This window comes from Entelurus aequoreus, linkage group LG05 (genome assembly GCF_033978785.1).
Source record: "Entelurus aequoreus isolate RoL-2023_Sb linkage group LG05, RoL_Eaeq_v1.1, whole genome shotgun sequence".
NCBI lineage: Eukaryota > Metazoa > Chordata > Actinopteri > Syngnathiformes > Syngnathidae > Entelurus > Entelurus aequoreus.
In genome coordinates, this window is record NC_084735.1 from 63,072,804 (window position 1) to 63,094,836 (window position 22,033).

Sequence of the window (22,033 nt, forward strand, 5' to 3'; positions counted from 1 at the left end):
GTGCTGAGTGTTGGCGACGCTTATCTGTACTTCTTCAGACTCTATGTTTCACAGTTTGCACAGATGCCCTTAGATGTATTAGAATATAAATTTAACTTTTATTTTATTGTGTGTTTATTCCTAAAAAAAATTAAAATGTCAATGTATTATCAATTTATCTGTATCAAATTTAAATTCAATATTATTAATATATTTGTTGTATAACTATTAATTCAAAGTTACAATGTGTCCTAATCTGTGTTTGTCTCAACTTCCACACAGGAACTGGATGGATCAGATAAGCAACAAGGCTGTTCAATACAATATATTACACACATAATTAATGACTAATGAATTTAACAATGCTTCAATGTCCCAGTCCAAATGTATGTATTGATATTTAAATGTTTATTTATTCATATACAGTATATTTTAGTTTTCCTATTATAAAAACCAACCTGTCCGCCTTCTCTTCAGATTTGAGTACAGCTGTCCACTATATATATTTATATATATATTTTTTTTTTATTTTTTTTTATTTTTGTATTCTTTAAACCTAGCTCAATGCTAAACTAATCCAATGCTATGCTAACTCAATGCTAACCTAGCTTAATGATAACCTAGCTCAATGCTATCCTAGCTCAATGCTATCCTAGCTCAATGCTATCCTAACATTGTCACACCTCTTCGGCCCACGCCTCACGCAGCTGTCACTCACACAGCCTCGTCACACGCACACAGCCTCGTCACACGCACACACTCTTATCTCAAAATGTCTCCCAGCTGAGACTCCTTTTTTTTTCTTTTTTTTTCTTCATATGTGTCACACAGTCACTCACACACAGAGAATTTACCAGCGAGCAAGAGCCTTTTTTCCCGTACTCAAAATCTCAGTGTGTAAAACAACTGTAATATCGCACAGTCACAATCACCAGTATAGTTAAAAACAAATTCAAATGACTGGAATTCGCTCGCAGCGCCAAATAGGGGGAGCCTCCCTGCTTAGGCTGCTGCCTCCGCGATCCAACCTCTTGATAAGCGGAAGAAAATAATTATATGGATGGATCATTCACTCATGTGTTTTCTGTACATAACTTTGTCTATTTTCTCACACGCACACACATTTTGGACAATTTCCCACTTTTGCAAAAGAAGCGGGGGTGCGAAAAAAGCGTGAGGGAACTCTCACAAAAGCGTGAGGGAAGGAGGTGAGGAGGAGAGGAGGAGGGGGGTATGCTTGCCTTTCAGAAGAGGGGAATAACACAGATAAAACCTGCAGGTGCTACACAAATGTTATTACAATACGCAGATATATATATATAAATTTAAAAAACACACACACTTATCCCACAAACCACGCCCCCCTGGTCCGGACCAATATAAACAACTAATGCACGCATGCTTTTGTGGAATCGGCCGTCTCATAACACACACACGCAGGTCATTCTTACTCATATAACGGCGATTAACCCGTTTAGAGGAGCAAACAGGTTGGCACGACTTAATATTCACTTTTGTCCCACTGGCACAGACAGGGACTACCCTCAATACTTCTTAGATGAAAATAAAAAAAATGACAACATAAAGGAAGTAGTTGAAAGCTTCAATAATTATTTTGTAAATATTGGACCAAAATTGGAAGAAAGGATTCCAGACCCAGTTCCAATTGAGGACTATAATGATACCATAGAGCGAAATCCCAACTCCATGTTCCTCAGTAATGTGACACAGGAGAAAATAGTTACAATCGTGAAAAAATGTAAATCTAAGACTTCAACTGATTGTAACGGAATTGATATGGAAACGATAAAAAAGGTTATTGAAGAGATCTCAAGACCATTAATGTATATTAGTAACCTATCATTTCAAACAGGTACATTTCCAAACAAAATGAAAATAGCTAAAGTTGCACCAATTTATAAGACTGGAGACAAACATCAATTTACAAATTATAGACCTGTTTCTCTACTTCCACAATTTTCTAAAATCATTGAAAAACTGTTTAATAACAGATTAGAAAGTTTCATGAATAAAAATAGAATACTCGAAGAGAACCAATATGGATACAGAGCTAATGTTTCAACTTCAATGGCTTTAATTGAAATTACAGAAGAAATTACCAATGCAATAGATAGTAAAAAAAAGTGCGGCAGCGGTTTTTATGGATCTAACTAAAGCATTTGACACAATTAATCACAATATTTTAATCAAAAAACTAGAACGATATGGCATCAGAGGGTTAGTCTTAAACTGGATAAGAAGTTATCTAACGAACAGGAAACAATACGTGAAGCTAGGCGAACACACGTCTACAACGCTAAATATATCCTGTGGTGTACCTCAGGGATCAATATTAGGACCTAAATTATTCAATCTCTATATAAATGACATTTGTAAAGTTACAAAAGATTTAAAGTTAGTATTATTTGCGGATGATACAACAGCGTTTTGTTCAGGAGAGAACACACAGGAGATAATACAAATAATAACAGAAGAAATTAACAAATTAAAAAGATGGTTTGACAAAAACAGACTATCGTTGAATCTTAGTAAAACTAAAATAATGCTATTTGGCAACAGTAGAAGAGAAAGTCAAACACAAATACAAATAGACGGAATAGAAATTGAAAGAGTAAACGAAACCAAATTTCTAAGTATAATGATTGATGATAAATTGAACTGGAAATCTCACGTAAAAAATATACAACATAAAGTTGCAAGAAACACGTCAATAATGAATAAAGCAAAACATGTTCTAGACCAAAAATCCCTTCATATTCTCTACTGCTCACTAGTGTTACCATATCTGAGCTATTGTGTAGAAATATGGGGAAATAATTACAAAAGTACACTTCATTCATTAACGGTGTTACAAAAAAGATCAGTTAGAATAATACATAATGTTGGATATAGAGAACATACAAACCCTTTATTTATTGAATCAAAAATACTGAAATTCCACGACATAGTGAATTTGCAAACAGCTAAAATTATGCACAAAGCAAACTATAACCTGCTACCCAAGAATATACAACAATTCTTCTCAAAAAAAGAGGAGAAATATAATCTTAGAGAAAAACGTAATTTAAAACATTTGTTTGCACGTACAACACTTAAGACCTTCAGTATATCAGTATGTGGAATTAAATTATGGAATGGATTAAGCAAAGCAATCAAACAATGTACTAATATGATACACTTCAAGAAACTCTTCAAACTTAAAGTGTTTACAAAGTACAAAGAAGAAGAACCATGACAAACATTCTCAATTTATTTCATCCATCCATTCATTCATTCTTAAAGTAATCTTACTTATCTAATCATATGAAATATGACTTACTTCACCAATTATTATTATTAAATTCTTACTATTATTTATTTATTTATTTTTATTGTGATTACTTATGGAGTTTATTGTGAAAGAATTGTGAACAGGAAGTGAACAAAAAGTTTTGCAACTGTTATGTAAAGAAAGGGGGTAGGATTAAATAAGCTCTGCTTCTTCCTACTCCTTTTCGAACATGTTGAAAAGAAACTGGAAATTGTGATGTATCATGTTGTATGCTTGCATGTTCGAAATAAACTCAAAACTCAAACTCAAACTCAAACCCTGCGTTATCCCTGACCAACACGGAAAAACCTGGCCTACCGCCCAGTAGGACCACAGGGAATCACCCTACAATTCTATTCCCTACAATTCTACAGACTCATGTCTGGTCAGTCCATACAGTTTCACCAAGTTTCACCAAAGCTCTACCATATGCAGCCCGATCAATACCTGTCTATTTGCAGCAAATTTCCAAATTTGTCGTGACAGCTATACGCTCAATTGATCTCCTTTACCGGAGTCAATGAGCGGTCACCTATAAGAGGCTTTTCCCACCGCTGCAGTTTCCACATAAACAGATATGTCGCACCTTCATAGACGTCATCAATTTGTATGGGCCAAATGTCACACCAGTTAGCAAATCTTGCCTATAATTTAGCTGTATCCAACTCCGGCTAACCTAATGTACTTGCAGAAAAAAGCATCCTCTGCCAACAACGACAGAGGATGAAGAGGTTAAAAGAAATTTTTCGTCTCACATCGTCTATGCTTCTACACTCCAAACCACCAAAATTCTATCAACAATCCCCTCATGTTAAAAACAAGAAATCACAAGTTTTCAACAAACACACAGACAAATGATCACATATAAAACAACTCAATCCAACCATAATTTACCCCATTCCAGGTTGTTTTTGGAGAACCTGACTAAACCTATCTTTTATCAAAAATAGATTCAGCAATTAGTCTTATCGATCCGGCTCTCTCCAGGCAGAAAATGTTTACACTTTAAGCAAAACGCTTACCTTGTTATGCGCGCATGCAGCACACTGTCTGCCTGACAGAGAGAGCGGGAGCGGCTGTCGACCTGTAGCTTCTAAACCATCCTGTTCGTGACGCCAATTTGTGTAGTGGATTGTCGGAAGCTTAAACAGGCAACAAAAGTAGTTTAGTACAACACATTTATTTACCCATTATCAGAAGTGCAGGTTGAATTAAGTTGGCCGTGCAGACAGACCACATGTTACTCCGGAGTAAACAAGACACACACAAGCCAAAATCACTGTCGTGTTCCGGTCTTCTGCCATTTTTTATATGTCTCTTGTGCGTCATTGTTTCTTATCGAGTGCGTCAATGCCTTTTATCTAGTGCGTCAATGTCTTTGTTTTCCCTATCTGTTCCATAACAACTCGAATCCTTTAGACAGTCAACACATTCTGTAGACAGGTTGGCACGACTTAATATTCACTTTTGTCCCACTGGCACAGAATAGAAGAGAAATTAAATGAGCGTACATTCTTATTAGACATGCAATATAGGTCAAAGGTCAGAAATTCTACTACAGTAGTTAAGTTTGTAACCAGAGTGTGTGCCAAACCGCTCCAGAATGTCAAATATTACCGGGAGTGAGCTGGCAGGATCCAAGATGTACAAGAGCAAGTCGTCCGCATAAAGCGAGACTTTGTGCAACGTGTCCGACCGGGTGATACCTTTAAAGCCCGCCTCCGCGCGCAGCCAAAGAGCAAGTGGTTCTATCGCAATAGCAAACAGTAATGGAGACAACGGGCAACCTTGTCTAGTGCCTCTTTTAAGAAAAATTGGGGCGGATAGTGTATTATTTGTACGTACCAAAGCTACTGGGGACGAGTACAAAAGTTTAACCCAGAGAATGAAATCTTCATTAAAACCAAACCGACCCATCACTTCAAATAGATATTCCCATTTAACCCTGTCAAAGGCTTTCTCCGCATCGAGGGATACTACCACCTCCGGGGTCGAGGGGTTTGGCGAATGGATAATGTTTAGGAGGCGCTGAGTGTTGTGTGAGGATTGCCGGCCTAGCATAAAACCTGTTTGATCCAACGAGATGATGGAAGGTATCACCCTTTGGAGCCGGAGAGCGAGAACCTTGGATAGAATTGTTAGATCTACATTTAAGAGCGAAATTGGTCTATAGCTGCTGCAAAGCAGGGGGTTTTTCTCTTTTTTTAGGATGAGAGAAATGGTGGCCCTCGATAAGGTTTCTGGGAGTCGATGGTGCAGAAAAGCTTCATTATACATATCTCTTAGAGCCGGAGCAAGAACACTGGAGAAAGTCTTGTAATATTCTGCACTGAAGCCATCCGGGCCGGGTGACTTATTGCTCTGTAAGGATTTGATGGCTTCTGTGATCTCAATGACACTAATGGGCTGGCCCAGGCCCCTCGCAGCCCCACTTTCTATCTGGGGGAATGTTTTATCGCTAAACAGTTCATCTGAGGAAGGGGGGCAGTCTGAAGTATATAATGTTGTATAAAATGCAGCAAATGTTTCATTAATCTTAGCTGGATCAGTGTGTGGTTCTCCTGTGTTAGAGCGAATACACGTGATTAGCCTCGAAGATGCTTCCTCCCTGACCCGGTGGGCTAAGACCCTGCCAGCTTTTTCCCCAGATTCAAAAAATCGTTGTCTGGATTTGAGTAGTTGTAATTTTGCTCTATTGACAGACATACGGTCAAAGTCAGTTTGTAGGCGAAGGCGTTCTTTATATAGTGTCGGGTCTGGGTTTGAAGCGTACTTATCATCAATATCCTTAATCTTGCGGAGCAGCCCAGTGATTTAATGGTCTCTGTCTTATTTAGGTTTGAAACAAAAGTAAATATAAGTTGACCTCTAATATAGGCTTTAGATGCCTCCCATAGTATATCTCTTCCAATTTCTGGTGAGTCGTTCAGTTCGAAAAAACACTTAATTTGATCGTGTAGGAAATTCCTATAACGGTCTTCTGCTAGTAAGGCTGAGTTGAATCGCCATTGTTTAAGGGGTCTAGGTTGAGTGTCCATATTGATGTCGACTGAGGTGGGGGCATGATCAGAGATTACAATACTATGGTAATTACATGTTTTGGTTTTGGAAAGTAGTCTATTATCGAGAAGAAAGAAGTCTATCCGAGTGTAATTGTGATGTACATAGGAGAAATAGGGGAATTGTTTAATTGTAGGGGAGGCATGTCTCCACGGGTCTGTAAGACCCAACTGTTTAGCGAGAGTATCCAGCGTTTTAGCTGAATTGGATAAGGGAGCCAGTTTGTTAGATGATCGATCCAGTTCAGGATCCTGCACCAGGTTAAAGTCCCCGCCCATAATGATAAAATGGTTTCCAATGTTCAGAAATGATGTAAACAATTTAGTCACATAAGAATTGTCATCCCAGTTGGGTCCATAAACGCTAGCGAGTATGACTGGGGTGCCTTGCAGCTTTCCAGACACAATAATTTAATGACCAGCCGGGTCTGCTACAGTTTGATTGAGTTCGAATGAAATATTTTTACGAATAAGGATAGCTGTGCCCCTGGCCCTTTCGTTGAATTTTGAATAGAAAATATGGCTGATCCAGCCTCTTTTAAGTCGTGAAATCTTTCTGTTGTGAAGGTGGGTCTCCTGAATGAAAAATATATCTCCTTTGAGGTGTTGCAAATGGGTCAAGACCCTCCCAATTTTAGTGGCGCTCCCCACTCCTTCCCGCTAGAATCTTCATGGTGCTTTTGTTGACCAGAGAGGAGATTCTATAGAGAAATCTCGTTTGTTGGTTGACCTTTTTGATTACCTTGGTTGCCATTTTATCACAGGAAAGATTAGCCTCTAGAATGGAACCTGGGTAGGTGACCTCATCTTTCCTGGTGATAACAATGTCACCCACTTTTATGGTGAAGTCACTGACTTTCTTAAGGTTGATGTGGGACCCAAATAGGATGGATTCCGTTTTACCCAAGTGTATGGATAGCTTGTTGTCAGCGAGCCAGGTGCAAATTCTACAGCGTTCAGCACTGAGGATTTGCTCCACCTGTGACTTGTCCTTGCCGGATACCAGCAGGGCAGAGTCATCCGCAAACAAGTACAATTAACAGTCGCATGCTGATGACATGTTGTTTATGTATATTAGGAACATTAAAGGCCCTAATATACTGCCTTGGGGGACTCCACAGCTTACTGAGAGGGGGAGAGGGGGGGGGGGCACGGTGCTGTTCACCTCTACCACCTGTTTCCTCCCCTCCAAGTAAGATTGCATCCAGCTCGATGAGGTTTTATCAAATCCGAATGCTATGAGCTTATCCAACAGTATAGCGTGGTTAACTGTGTCAAAGGCCTTCTGAAGGTCCAGCATGACCCTGCCGCAGTATTTACCCGCGTCCACCTCATGTTTGATGTGGTCGGTCAGATAGAGAAGGCATGTGTCAGTGGAGTGGTTAGTTCTGAAGCCGGATTGGAATGTGTACATGAGTTTATTAGTGGCAAGATAACTATCGACCTGTTCAGAAACTATTTTTTCCATTACTTTCGAAAAGGAACTGAGAATAGAAACAGGTCGGTAGTTGCCAGGTTCTAATTTGCTACCTTTTTTAAAGAGGGGAGTTACTCTTGCTATCTTGAAATCTTTTCGTACTTGGCCTTGTGTAATTGAGAGGTTTATTATGTGTGTGATGATTGGGGCAATGGTGGTGGCAGAGTCCCTGAGGAATCTGGGGGGGATATTGTCAAGGCCGGTGGCCTTGTTTGGGTGGAGCACGCTCAATTTTTTAAGCACCTCGTCAGCTGAGACCATTTCTAATTTGAAATCGTTGTTGGATACTCCTAGCTTTCTGTAGAAGGCTTTAATGTGTTCTACACCAAAGCGACCAGAGTGGTGGGACAGCTTGTTGACCAGAGTGTGGCTATGCTGGTGAAAAAGGTGTTAAGTCTGCTTACTACCTCCATTTTGTCTGTAATGAGGGAGTCACCCTCCTTGATGTTGATGTTGGTGAGTCTGGTTTTAAGTTTCTGGCTGCAACCAGGAAGCTGGTTGTTGAGGATTTTCCAGAGCTCACGTGGTTTATTTGTGTTTTCCTCTATTTTGTCGTTAATGTAATTTTTTTTTAAAGGATTTAGTCAGGTTGGTTGTCTTATTTCTTAATTTATTGCATTGCTTTTTGAGTGTTGAAAGGAGTGATTTGAGGTTATTATTGGGTTGTATATCTACTTCGGTTTTACACTTTTGGTATTTGGAGTATTTTCTCTCTCTGTCTTTTATGGCAGCTAATAGGTTCATCCATGGTTCAGAGCGGGCTTTGATCCTGACTGTTCTCACGGGAGCCATGTCATTTAGTATCGTTAGGAACACTGTTTTTAAGCGATCCCAAGCATCATTGACCGGGTTGCTCTTGAGCACCTAATTTTAGGTTGAAATTATCACTGGAGTATTTTTTAAGGGATCTGGATTGAGCTGTTATGTGGCCGTTGGCTATGGGTTTAGCTATTTTGCGGGTGCAGAAGGTTAGATAATGGTCGCTGAGACCACAGATCATGACCCAGTATAGGTGTAATATGATCAAACTTTATTGTTCTTGTCAAAAGTCTAGCAGCCGCATTTTGTACCAACTGTAATCTTTTAATGCTAGACATAGGGAGACCCGCAAATATTACATTATACAGTAATACAAATTACAAAAAGTTTTTTACAAATGTATAAATGTACAATACATGTGTATATAATACAGTAGTATGACCACCTGTATGCAATGAATTAGAATTAATAAACAATTCGGAAATAAAGTCATTGAAAAAAGATAAAAATGTTTGCTCTGTATAATTAAAATATAACTCAGTCAATAACGATCAGGAACAAATACAAATTAAATATATCAATGAATTTAATGTTTAAACATATACATATGTACATAAAGTATATACTCTGATAAATAAGTGGAAGTGAACAGATCATCAGCAAGTGGTTTTGCTGAGATATGAAGAAGGGGAAGATTGGATAAATGTATTCTTTTTCTCACTGCTTTTGAGATTTGTTCGGATCTTATGTTTATAAAAAAAATATTTTTGAGCATTTATAAAATAAATATTTAAATTAATAACATCAAATATAATTTATTTTTTTTTAAAAAATCATTTAATTTTCCAACCCCCAGTATATTATTTTTGTATATATTTTTTTTGGGGGGGGAAATGTAGTTTTTGAACACAGACTAATGTATAAGCAATTATTAAATATATATATTTTTAAAAAGATGCACCAGTGCAGTTATTTCCGTTTTCAATCTCCTCCTCCTAAAAGTGAATAAATTAAAAAAACAAAGAATAAATCCCTCGGTGGTCACGTGACTGGTGGACGAGCTAGATTAGCTGCTGCTGTTAGTTTGAAGTCCAGTCCTGCTTCCCCTCCATCGGGCGAACATCTCTCCGCATACACTCCATGTAGCACCCAGGACGACAATCAACTATCTTTTTATTTTGATGACAATACATTAAAAGAAATACTATATATCCGAGTAGCCTTCATGTAATTTGTGGGTATTATTTTTTTCAATTTTAATAGCAGACCATTCATGATGATTTCGCCGTGGGACCGGTGGTACTCGACGAGTTGCTGCCTTTGCTGCCATGTCCGGACCGGAACCATTATTTTGGGGATTTGGTACATGGTAAGTAATGTTTTTAAACCACTTCAAATCATCATTACACTGATATGTAATTGAGAGTTATATGCAATGTATGCTAGCGGATATTGGCTAAATGCCAATGGATTTCCAGCGAGCTAGCTATCCCAACAATGTCGATTCTCGTTTGTTTTTGGTGGTGTTGTTTTTCCACTCAGATTTATCAAAAATATTTTGGTTTATCAAAGTGATTCCGGGATAGTTTAAAAAGCGTAGCAATGGCTCCTGTTAATTGGTCACATTAGATGAAATGTTATTATTTTAAAAAGATTCCCTACACAGAGACTCCAGTGCTCTTTTCTAGAGGGTATTGATTTCAAATATGTTGCATATTTTTGTTGTAGTTCGCAGTGGGACTCCATCAGACTGTATGTTTTACAAACTGAGCATTATAAAGTATAATTGCCATCTGTGTAATTGTACCTCATATTGTGTCTTTCAAAAAAATCTAATCTAATGTCTAACAAAAATGATAATAACCTTCCCATGGGATTTGTCCTACATTTGTACTAATATAAACTTTTGGTTAAATTTAGCCTATAGCTTCTGCTTTTAAACCAACCTGAGGTTTTAAACTAGTGCATCTCTTAAGCGTGCTAAATCCCCAGGCTTTTGTAAGCGTTGCTGCCCATCTGCGGACGTACACATATTATATGTCGAGGGAAATATACTTTATAGAGCAAGGCGACAGCAGATGCAAAATGTGCTCCAGAGTTCATAGTGTTGTAAAGCAATAATGTAGCCGTGCATTAGACAGCCAGTTCCTGATAGACATGATTAATACTCGTGTCTGCTGCCTGCGTTCTATAGAATCAAACTCAAAGTCCTTGTGACCTCACTAACACACACTACTTGAAAATGTTTATGACTGCATTTCACCCGAGGTCAAAATCGCTGCTTCATCTGCAAAAAAGCTATTTTTTTCTCCTCTTTTCCCCCATCCCAGCTCATCAACGCGGTGGTCTTACTCATCCTGTTGTCGGCTCTCAATGACCCTGTGCAGTACCGCTACCATCTCACCAGCTCTGAGCTGGGGACCGACATCGATGTCATGGACGACGCAAGTGAGTATAGCACCATACTCTTTAATCTTACGGTATGTTATCTTGGTTACAAATGCCAGACAATAAGTGTGGAAGAAGTCACCGAAAGGCTGGAGGGTCTGTCGTCATAACATTCAATTAAAATTGTTACCATAGCAAATTATAGAAATATGAGTAATCTGTTACAGGGTCAAACTTTACCATCATAAAACCACATCATCTGTACTACAAGTGTAAAAAGAAGTTAACCGCGAAAGTGACGTTTAACATCAAAAACTGTCAACCATTCTACTCTAAAGCGCAGTAGGGATGGATACTGTTCACATTTGAACCAATAACAGTACTAATTCCAGGTACCTGAGAATTGATAGTGGTACCAATTTTTGGTACTTTTGTGTGTGTTAGTAAATTAATTGTTTTGATAATGAAATCAAATTTCTTATTACAACATTTAAAAATAAATGATTATAATAACTGCTGTCCAGTTGAAATATATTTCTCATTTTCAAGTGTGAAAATAATTTTTAAATAAAGTTGCAAGTCCAAGACGTTAGATGACAGTAGTTTATAGTTCATGGTGGTTTTTGTTGATGCTGTAAGTATTGTACTTATTACGCACCAGCTGTTTGATTATAACATGCATCTTAGTTGTAGTTTGTGCCAAACAAGTACCGGATTCGGTACCCATCACTAGTTGGCAGTCATCGTTACAGCATTGGGTATTGTGGAAAAATCTCACTGGTAGTAGTAATACCAGTCAACTGTCTTACAAGTGTAAAAATAAGCAATGTCAAGACTAACATTGTGCCTTTGATAACAAGTGACCCACATTACCGATGAGTGGTCAGAAGCTAACGTTAGCCATTGTCATTATGGCGTCAGTTTGCAATTTGTCCATTTTTAGGATGAACTAATTTATGTAGAAATAATCCATTGCCGTGTCAAACTGACGCCACCGTAAGAAATCTAAAAAATAAGTTAACCCTTTGGAGGTGTGTTTCATGTTTCCCCGCTCGGTGAACTGCATGGGGCTGCAGGACTCATGCAGCCCCAGACTATACAGACAATTATTCTGCTACTTACATTTAGAAAAAAAAGTGTCTGTGTGTGGAGTCTACTAATTTTCAGTGGATAGTCAATCTTTACTGCTATACAAGCTGTACACTGACTACTCTAAAGTATATCTACATTTCCCTTTTGCTGTGTTCTGGGAAATCCTGTATAGCAAGTAACAGAAAGAATGTGTCACGTTAATCAAAGTTTTGTCTTAAATATAAAAAAATACATAAGAACAATAAAATGAAACACTGATTTCCTCCATTTTGAATACCTGGAAAAAGTAAAGCGTCCTGGAAAATGTTGTATTTTTCCACCATTTTCCATCATTTGAAAGTACAGCAAATTAAGTGATCTGTTTTATTAAAGTTTGACTGACCTATCTGACTGTTTTGTTGACATTCCCTTTAGCGCAGCTCCATCTAATGGATGCATGGTGCGCCTTATATATGAACAAAGTTTTGATATATGCCATTCATTGAAGGTGCGCCTTATAATCCGGTGTGCCTTATAGTGCGGAAAATACGGTATATTGATATATAATGTAGGAACCAGAAATATTAATAACAGAAAGAAACAACCCTTTTGTGCGAAAGAGTGTAAATGAGTGTAAATGGGGAAGGGAGGTTTTTTGGGTTGGTGCACTAATTGTAAGTGTGTCTTGTGTTTTTTATGTTGATTTAATAAAAATAAAAAAAAATTTTTTTTTATTTTTTTTAATTTTTTTTTATTTTTTATATCTTGTGCGGCCCGGTACCAATCGATCCACGGACCGGTACCGGGCCACGGACCGGTACCGGGCAGTGGCCCGGTGGTTGGGGACCACTGCTGTACATTACATAATGCATACTGTGGGGGGAATATAATCCTGAACAAGTTTTTTAATATGGATGAGACAGGCTTATTTTGAAAACAAACCTCTCACACCTTTATAATGCAGGACAAAGCCAAAAGCAGAGGATATACCTGTAAGGTCCAAAAATATCGTGTGACTCTGGTTATGTGTGGAAATGCTGCAGGCTTTATGATAAAACCCAGGTTTGTTTATAGATCAAAAAAATTCAACAGCCCTAAAAACAGGTTTTGATCTTTAGTTTCATTCTTTAATATAGTAGTATTTTAGTACAATACTGTACTTTTTTTTTTAATCCACAAAGGTTTGAACTTTGAGGGTGTTTAAACGAGAGAAATGTGAGAAAATGTTAATGCCTGTCTGAGAAAAGTTTGTAAAGTGTTTGTGGTTATCAGTTTTACAGACTTAAAACATATGTAAGAAACGAAAAAACATATACAGTACAGTACTGTAAACGAAAAAAACTTAATAAATACAAAAACAACCTGTAAACGAAAAAAACATGCACAGTATATGAAAAAAAAAATCCTGTAAATGAAAAAACATAGTGTAAACGAAAAAAATATATAATGAATGAAAACACATATAAAAAAACTTAACTTTCACTTAAAGTAGGCATTTTTTGGAACGTAACCCCAGCGTTAAACGAGGGAACACTGTACACCAAAATTATCAATTGTAATTTAAATTCTACTTTCATTCAAATTTGAATTGCAATTCTACTGCCGGTTTTCAACCGCAGCTCAAATTCATAAATTGAATTGGAATTTGTCAGTTCAGTTTGGAATTTTGTACCAGCCAGGTTCAAATCCTGTACCTGAGTTAACCATTCATCACTGAATTATACTGTATGTCTGACTACTTGTGCATGTGTGTTGTTTACCTCCTGTTTATAATTTCATACCACCGCCTTAGCAATACATGTCAATTTTTTATTTGAATTGACTGCTAACTCAGAGCTTGTAGACGCAACACCAATCTGTTAATATTAGCTAATAGTCCTTTAATGATTTCTAAATAATAATAAAAGCTCTTATACTTGTAAAAATTTGCACTCTTTGCCTGGTGGCCACCATTTTGTACATTTGTTTTCCCCTTGCAGATATCTGCATAGCAACCGCCATATCCCTCCTAATGATTCTTATATGTGGCATGGCGACATACGGCGCATACAAGGTGAGTAAATAAGACATTCACCCCTTTTAGTCCTGTCAAACATTGCCCCCCATCCACCCACCGTTGTTCATTGAAATTCTCCTCCACGCAGCAACACGCCGCCTGGATCATTCCGTTCTTCTGCTATCAAATCTTTGACTTTGCCCTTAACACCCTGGTGGCCATCAGCGTGGTGGTGTACCCCAACACGGTGCAGGACTACCTCCAGCAGCTGGTAAGGGAAGGAAACTTATCTGGTGCTTATTGCCTAACCTTTTGGAAAGCGTGTGTGTTACGGAGCATCTGTTGCTAAACAAGAGGTGAACGTGGGAAGGGAAGTGGGGGAGGCTACCCAAGCAAGAAGTTCTGCTCTTTAGTTATGCACTTGAGCTTTTAAACCCCCTCAATGTGGAGCACGCAAAGTTCATCTGTTTTTATTGTTATGGAAATGTCATTCATTTTCATGTTTGTTTCTTTATGTTTGCAGCCGGGAACTTTCCCTTACAAAGAGGACATCATGTCCACCAATAATATGTGCCTCGTCTTTGTAGTCCTTCTCTTCATTGGCTGCATCCTCTCCTTTAAGGTAAACTGTCTGAAAATAATTACGTTCTGTTTTTATTGACACTGTCTTTTTACAAGTCTATTTACTTTATTGCGGTTGTTCTGAAGACGACATTCAGAATGTTGGTGGAAAATGACAGATTTACATATTTTAAAATGATATATTATTTTAATGAAATATAAAAAGGAAGCACAATTTGGAACATTTTGAAAAAAAAACGGTAATATTTGAAAAAGTAAACACATTATTATAATATATTTATTATTGTAGTTTAGTTTACCGGTAGGTTCGTTTTTTAAGATCCTTTTAAACAATATATTATCTCAGTATACAACATATATTCAAATTCAAATTAAATATAATTACAAAAGGGAAAATTAGAGAAAAAAGTAAAATTGTAAAACAACTATTGTGAAATATAATTATAGTTAAATATTAATTTTATCATATTTAGTAATAATAATAATAGTTTAAAAATGAAAATGATCAAATCTAAAATAACAAATCACAAAAATGTTTTATATTTGAATATATTTTAAATTTATTTTTAAATACTTAAATGCGTCCTAATATTTTTGTGCAAATGTTTATTATGTGATATTAAATGATACCTTTCACTGTAAAATGTTTAATTTTATATATCTCTGACAAAGTCAATACAAATGAGTATTACATTTTATTTCCCTCTTCTAATAAGTGAGTAACCATTATTTGTATAGCACCTTTCACAGACAAAAAAAGCCACAAAGTGTTTCACAACACAGTTAAGATATCAGACTTTACATATAATATAAAAGGCCAATATACAACATAAAAACACAGTATGGATAAACAGTATAAAACAATATAAAAACAAAAATAAAAGACAACACAAAAATCCTAGCAGCCCAAGAGTAGCTAATATAAGCCCTGTTGTTGTATTGAATAGGTATTGGATACATAATGTTGTGGCCAGGAGAGCCTACTATGCTTAACAGTGTAGTTCACAAGGAGCACGTTATTGCACATTGGTTGAACATTGCTCAAGATTAGTTCATCATGTCCTCATGTGATTAAGCGAATTAAAGCTGTGCATATGTCACTGGCAGCTACTCGACGCACGTAATGAAATATGCACACACGTCCATTGAATCAATGTCCTCAATGAGATGATCACACAGTCAGAGAGCAGCAGGAAGTGTCGATGCATGAGTGCTTCACCAAGACGCTGCTTGTGCAATCAAATCCCATCCGGCTCTCCGCTCACGCCGGAAATGCATCGGGCACATGTCCAAAAAAGAAGATGAGATTTTAGCGTGAAAAAGCAGCCAGTGGAAGAAAAGCCGTTAGGGCGTCACATGTCCTACATCAGTCGAGAAGCTTCCAGCTCCACGGATGTGGAGCACTCACAGTAGATTGTAGCCTGAGGGCCTCAGTAGACACGTAGCACTGGGAGATTGTTGATTCTTGACAAGCGTTCCTCCAAAGTCCTCAGTTTAAATTTCATCTCTCAGTTTATAGCGAGCAGATGGTGCAGGGTACCTTGGACAGGCTCGCTGCTTGCTCCGCTGCTCATACTTTTTGTTGGCAAGGGTATCAACCCAGCACGCCACTCTCACACAAACTCACAATGAACTTGCTGTTCCACTGCCAAGGCCAAATTCAGAGCCAATCAGGCCTGTCGAGAAGAACCAAGAAAACCTACACTGACCACAAAGTAATATTTTTAGCAATATTCTCTCAATACAGTAAGTTGTACTAATGTTACTCTCCAGAGGCCCAGTTACGTTAGAGTCAAACATTCACCAAATATTACATGTTTTAATCCAGACTCAAGCATTCACCTTAAGTCTTTCTGCAACAGAAATGTTAGTAGTAAACGCTTAGACAAATTCCGACATTTGTGCTAAATTTACCCAGTGACAAAAAATGCTAAATATTTAACATTGTTGTATTAAACATTTTCAACTGAAAATATCCTGCTTCAAAAATGCTTAATTTTTGACTTTTTTTAAACACATATTTAAGTATTGAACGTTCACGTTTAAGTTGTCCTACGTCAAAAAAAACAACTAAATAGTAAACATTTATAACGGCAAGTCAAGTCTTAATGCTAAAGCTGACCTGTGACAAAAAACACTAATTATGCAACGTTTTTAATAGTGACGCAAGCATTCACACCAAGCTTCTCATGCGACAGAAAATGCTGTATTATTCGACATATATGCGGACGTTATCCTGTGACAAAATATACTTAATAGTAAACATTTATAACGACAAGGCAAGTCTTCATGCTTTATTTTGTGGCAAAAAAATTTATAATTCTTAAACTTTTTGAACACAGAGTCAAACAATTCGATTCATATGATTAAAAAATGCCAACTATCCAAAATGTATACCAAAAGTTTTTTTAACATGAGAGTCAAGTGTTTACGCTAAAATGTCGGGAAGTTCCGACCCAATTGGCTACTATTTCTTTCTTCCCAAAAACATTTTTGTCTTTGTAATATTTGACTTTTTCTGCAAGAAAATCAAAGGAAAAATGCAATAACGCTATCCTTTATGCTGTTCTCATTCACAAGGGGGCGCACCTTGATATGCTTGTATTAAACAGCCACTATGTCTTTCTTTTGGTTTTGGGCAGGCCTACCTGATAGGCTGCGTGTGGAACTGCTACAGATACGTAAGCGGCAGAGGCACCACCGAGGTCCTTGTTTACGTCACTACGAACGACACCACGGTGAGCCCCCCCGTCCCAAATTGTAGCCCCACACCACCCGCCCCACCTTCCACCCGCCACCATATTTACCACGCCTATGTGTTGTTGCAGTTGAGTGAGTTGATACCGCTAATGTGCAAGGTAAGGTGATGTAGCGTAGCACCGAACAACTATAGTAGGATATCTGATTAGTGAGCTAGCAGATTAGAGATGACATCATGTTGAAAATGTCGGAGCGACAGGTCCTCTGGGAAGCTTTAGCATGGTCACAGTTTCCATCTGCCCGTCAGCACTAATCCTCAACACTGATACATAAGACATTAATCTGTCTTCGCCTCCTTGCGTGTCCTTGTTGTGTTGTGTTGACCGCTCAGTCAAGTAACGCACAGCTGGTAATGTAAACATCAATCCCGTCAATAATAATAGCAGCTTCCATCTTTACAGAATGGCATGTTGCGTCTTTCATTCCCATTTAAAAAAAAAGCCAGCGGTGGCTCTAAATGGCTTTTTATCAACTACACGGAGCTGCTATCCTTATCTGCGCGCTTCTATATAAATGCCATTAAAATGCAACCCTCTTCCTCCTCCCTCTGGTCTTTATAGCTGTCCTCTCTTCTTGTGGACATGTTACATAATTGTCTGCTTGTCCGCTTCATTTTAAATCCTTGCTGTGATGTGTTCGTAGGGCCTCCCCCGGCCGCTGCCTCACAATCGCGTCGCCTCGGAGCATATTCTCCTGAAATAGCAGCAACCACAGTGCTGTTTTAAAATGCCATTAACGGCAAAATACCACGCTCTATGATGGAGGCGTACTCTCTGACTGCACACTTACTCATGTTTATTACCAAATTTTGCAGCTTGGGTGTCTTTTAAAGACGGTTTTCATGAAGGAAATATGTGAGTAAATATTGTAGTTACATGCCATTACAACAGTTGTAAAATATATTTATATGTTAATGTTATTTCCTTTTATTTAGCGCTATCGTATTATATATATAGTTTGACTTCGACTATTTTCTATATAAGTTCAGTCAAAAATGAATAAAGTAAAACAAAACATGGGCCAAGGATAACCCCTGTGGGACACCGTGTGATGAATAGACAGACTTTTTAGCAAATGAAAATTAGGTTTTTTTTTAAATTCAAATACAGATGTATACAGTAACTCCAGAATGTATATTTACTTTTGTTATTTTTAATATTTTTACCAAAAATATGGAGATGTAGTTTGAAAATAATAAATTTACAAACCCCTTTTCCATATGAGTTGGGAAATTGTGTTAGATGTAAATATAAACGGAATACAATGATTTGCAAATGATTTTCAACCCATATTCAGTAGAATAGACAACATATTTGATGTTCAAACTGATAAACTTTTTTTTTTTTGCAAATAATCATTAACTTTAGAATTTGATGCCAGCAACACGTGACAAAGAAGTTGGGAAAGGTGGCAATAAATACTGATAAAGTTGAGGAATGCTCATCAAACACTTATTTGGAACATCCCACAGGTGAACAGGCAAATTGGGAACAGGTGGGTGCCATGATTGGGTATAAAAGTAGATTCCATGAAATGCTCAGTCATTCACAAACAAGGATGGGGCGAGGGTCACCACTTTGTCAACAAATGCGTGAGCAAATTGTTGAACAGTTTAAGAAAAACCTTTCTCAACCAGCTATTGCCAGGAATTTAGGGATTTCACCATCTACGGTCCGTAATATCATCAAAGGGTTCAGAGAATCTGGAGAAATCACTGCACGTAAGCAGCTAAGCCCGTGACCTTCGATCCTTCAGGCTGTACTGCATCAACAAGCGACATCAGTGTGTAAAGGATATCACCACATGGGCTCAGGAACACTTCAGAAACCCACTGTCAGTAACTACAGTTGGTCGCTACATCTGTAAGTGCAAGTTAAAACTCTCCTATGCAAGGCGAAAACCGTTTATCAACAACACCCAGAAACGCTGTCGGCTTCGCTGGGCCTGAGCTCATCTAAGATGGACTGATACAAAGTGGAAAAGTGTTCTGTGATCTGACGAGTCCACATTTCAAATTTTTTTGGAAACTGTGGACGTCGGAAAGAGGAAAAGAACCATTCGGATTGTTATAGGCGGAAAGTTGAAAAGCCAGCATCTGTGATGGTATGGGGGTGTATTAGTGCCCAAGACATGGGTAATTTACACATCTGTGAAGGCGCAATTAATGCTGAAAGGTACATACAGGTTTTGGAGCAACATATGTTGCCATCCAAACAACGTTACCATGGACGCCCCTGCTTATTTCAGCAAGACAATGCCAAGCCACTTGTTACATCAACGTGGCTTCATAGTAAAAGAGTGCGGGTACTAGACTGGCCTGCCTGTAGTCCAGACCTGTCTCCCATTGAAAAAGGTGTGGCGCATTATGAAGCCTAAAATACCACAACGGAGACCCCCGGACTGTTGAACAACTTAAGCTGTACATCAAGCAAGAATGGGAAATAATTCCACCTGAGAAGCTTAAAAAATGTGTCTCGTCAGTTCCCAAACGTTTACTGAGTGTTGTTAAAAGGAAAGGCCATGTAACACAGTGGTGAACATGCCCTTTCCCAACTACTTTGGCACGTGTTGCAGCCATGAAATTCTAAGTTCATTATTATTTGCCAAAAAAAAAGAAAAGTTTATGAGTTTGAACATCAAATATCTTGTCTTTGTAGTGCATTCAATTGAATATGGGTTGAAAAGGATTTGCAAATCATTGTATTCCGTTTATATTTACATCTAACAATTTCCCAACTCATATGGAAACGGGGTTTGTAGAAGGGACCACTGTGGGACTCACAGTGTACTCCATGTTAAAAAAAAAAATCTAATCCGCTTTATTTATTTAGCACATTTCAGTAAACAATAAAAGTTTCACAAAGTGCTACACAGGAGTTAAAACATACATTTAAAAGCAGGATAAAACTAAGGAAAGTCAATTGTATAAAACATTTAACTATAAAGACAATAAATACATAAAAGAAAAGAAAATGGACTAAAATCACACAACTTTCATGCTTGTTTAAAAGCCAAGGAGGAAAAAGGGATAGTGTTCCAAAGTTTTGGAGCCACAGTGGAAAATGCACGATGCCCTGTTGATTTTAAGCGGGATTATGGGACGACAAGAAGAAACTGATCAGCTGACCTCAGAGACCTTGGTGGTTGTACATTTTAAAAAGGTTTGACATCTATTAAAATATTTAAAAACAAACAATACATTTTTAAAATTAATTCTAAAATGAACTGGGAGCCAGTGAAGGGATGCTAAAATAGGGGTAAAGTGCTCATGTTTTTGTGCCAGTTAAAAGGCCAGCAGCAGCATTTTGGACTAGCTGCAATCGAGCGATTGAGGCCTGGTTAATTTCAACATAAAGTGAGTTGCAGTAGTCCAAACGTGATGAAGTGAAAGCATGGATTACCCATTTAAAGTCATTAAAAGATAAAAACTGATTTAATTTTTGCTAAAAGTGAGAGATTATAAAAACTGGAGTGTAAAACAGAGTTAATCTGGTGTTCTAATTTAAAATAATTGTCCAATTTAAAACCAAGATTTTTGACTATGGGTTTAAAATAAGGCATCGGGGCGTTCAGGTCACTGGGGTGAGGATTTAGTTTTACTTTTGAGTCAAATCAAATGATATCCGTCTTGTTTTCATTTAAGTTTGGAAAGTTTACCGCCAACAATGCTGTTATCTCCTCAAGACAATTTAAAAATGATTTTAAACTTATGTCACTTTTTTTGTTTAGAGGGACATAGCATCATCAACATGGGAGTTTGTCCAACCATACATGTGTTTTATGGACTTGGGGAAGGCATGCAACCGTGTTCCTCGGGAAGTCCTGTGGAGAGTGCTCAGAGTATGGGGTATCAGACCGCCTGATTGTGGCGGTCTGCTCCCTGTATGATCAGTGTCAGAGCGTGGTCCGCATTGCCGGACCTGTATCCAGTGAGGGTTGGACTCGGCCAGGGCTGCCCTTTGTGACCGATTCTGTTTACAATAGATGGACAGAATCTATAGGCACAGTCAGGGTGTTGAAGGGATCCGATTTGGTGGCTGCAGGATTAGGTCTCTGCCTTTTGCGGATGATATGGTCCTGCTGGCTTCATCTGAACAGGATCTTAAGCTCTCACTGGATCGTTTCACAGCTGAGTGTGAAACAACTGGGATGAAATTTAGCACTCCCCAAGTCCGAATCAATGGTTCTCGCCCGGAAAAGGATGAAGTGCCATCTCCGAGTTGGGGAGGAGATCCTGCCCTAAGTGGAGGAGTTCAAGTACCTTGGGGTCTTGTTCACCAGTGAGGGAAGAGTGGATTGTGAGATCTACAGGCGGATTGGTGCAAAGTCTGCAGTGAAGCGGACCCTGTTTCGGTCCGTTGTGGTGAAGAAGGAACTAAGCCAAAAGGCAAAGCTCTCAATTTACCAGTCGATCAATGACCCTATCTTCACCTATGGTCGTGAGCTTTGGTCTATGACCGAAAGGAAAAGATCACAGGTTCAAGCGGCAGAAATTAGTTTCTTCCGTCGGGTGGCAGGGCTCTCCTTTAGAGATAGGGTGAGAAGCGCTGTCATCCGGGAGGAGCTCAGAGATAAGTCATCGAGCCAGATAAGTTGGTTCGGGTATCTGGTCAGAATGCCCCTCGAACGCT

General features: G+C 38.2%; 1 protein-coding gene across 1 annotated transcript in view; it reads left to right on the forward strand.

Annotated features, from left to right (window-relative positions):
• Positions 1 to 9,678: 9,678 nt before the first annotated feature.
• The window catches only part of LOC133650868 (lysosomal-associated transmembrane protein 4B-like), a 29,288-nt gene continuing 16,933 nt past the window's right edge, over positions 9,679 to 22,033 (forward strand). Inside the window, exons 1-6 of the mRNA XM_062048594.1 lie at positions 9,679 to 9,974; positions 10,936 to 11,053; positions 14,044 to 14,117; positions 14,209 to 14,331; positions 14,584 to 14,682; positions 17,285 to 17,380. Coding sequence (XP_061904578.1) covers positions 9,879 to 9,974; positions 10,936 to 11,053; positions 14,044 to 14,117; positions 14,209 to 14,331; positions 14,584 to 14,682; positions 17,285 to 17,380 — 606 coding nt within the window. The 5' untranslated portion in view covers positions 9,679 to 9,878. The remainder of the gene's footprint in view (positions 9,975 to 10,935; positions 11,054 to 14,043; positions 14,118 to 14,208; positions 14,332 to 14,583; positions 14,683 to 17,284; positions 17,381 to 22,033) is intronic.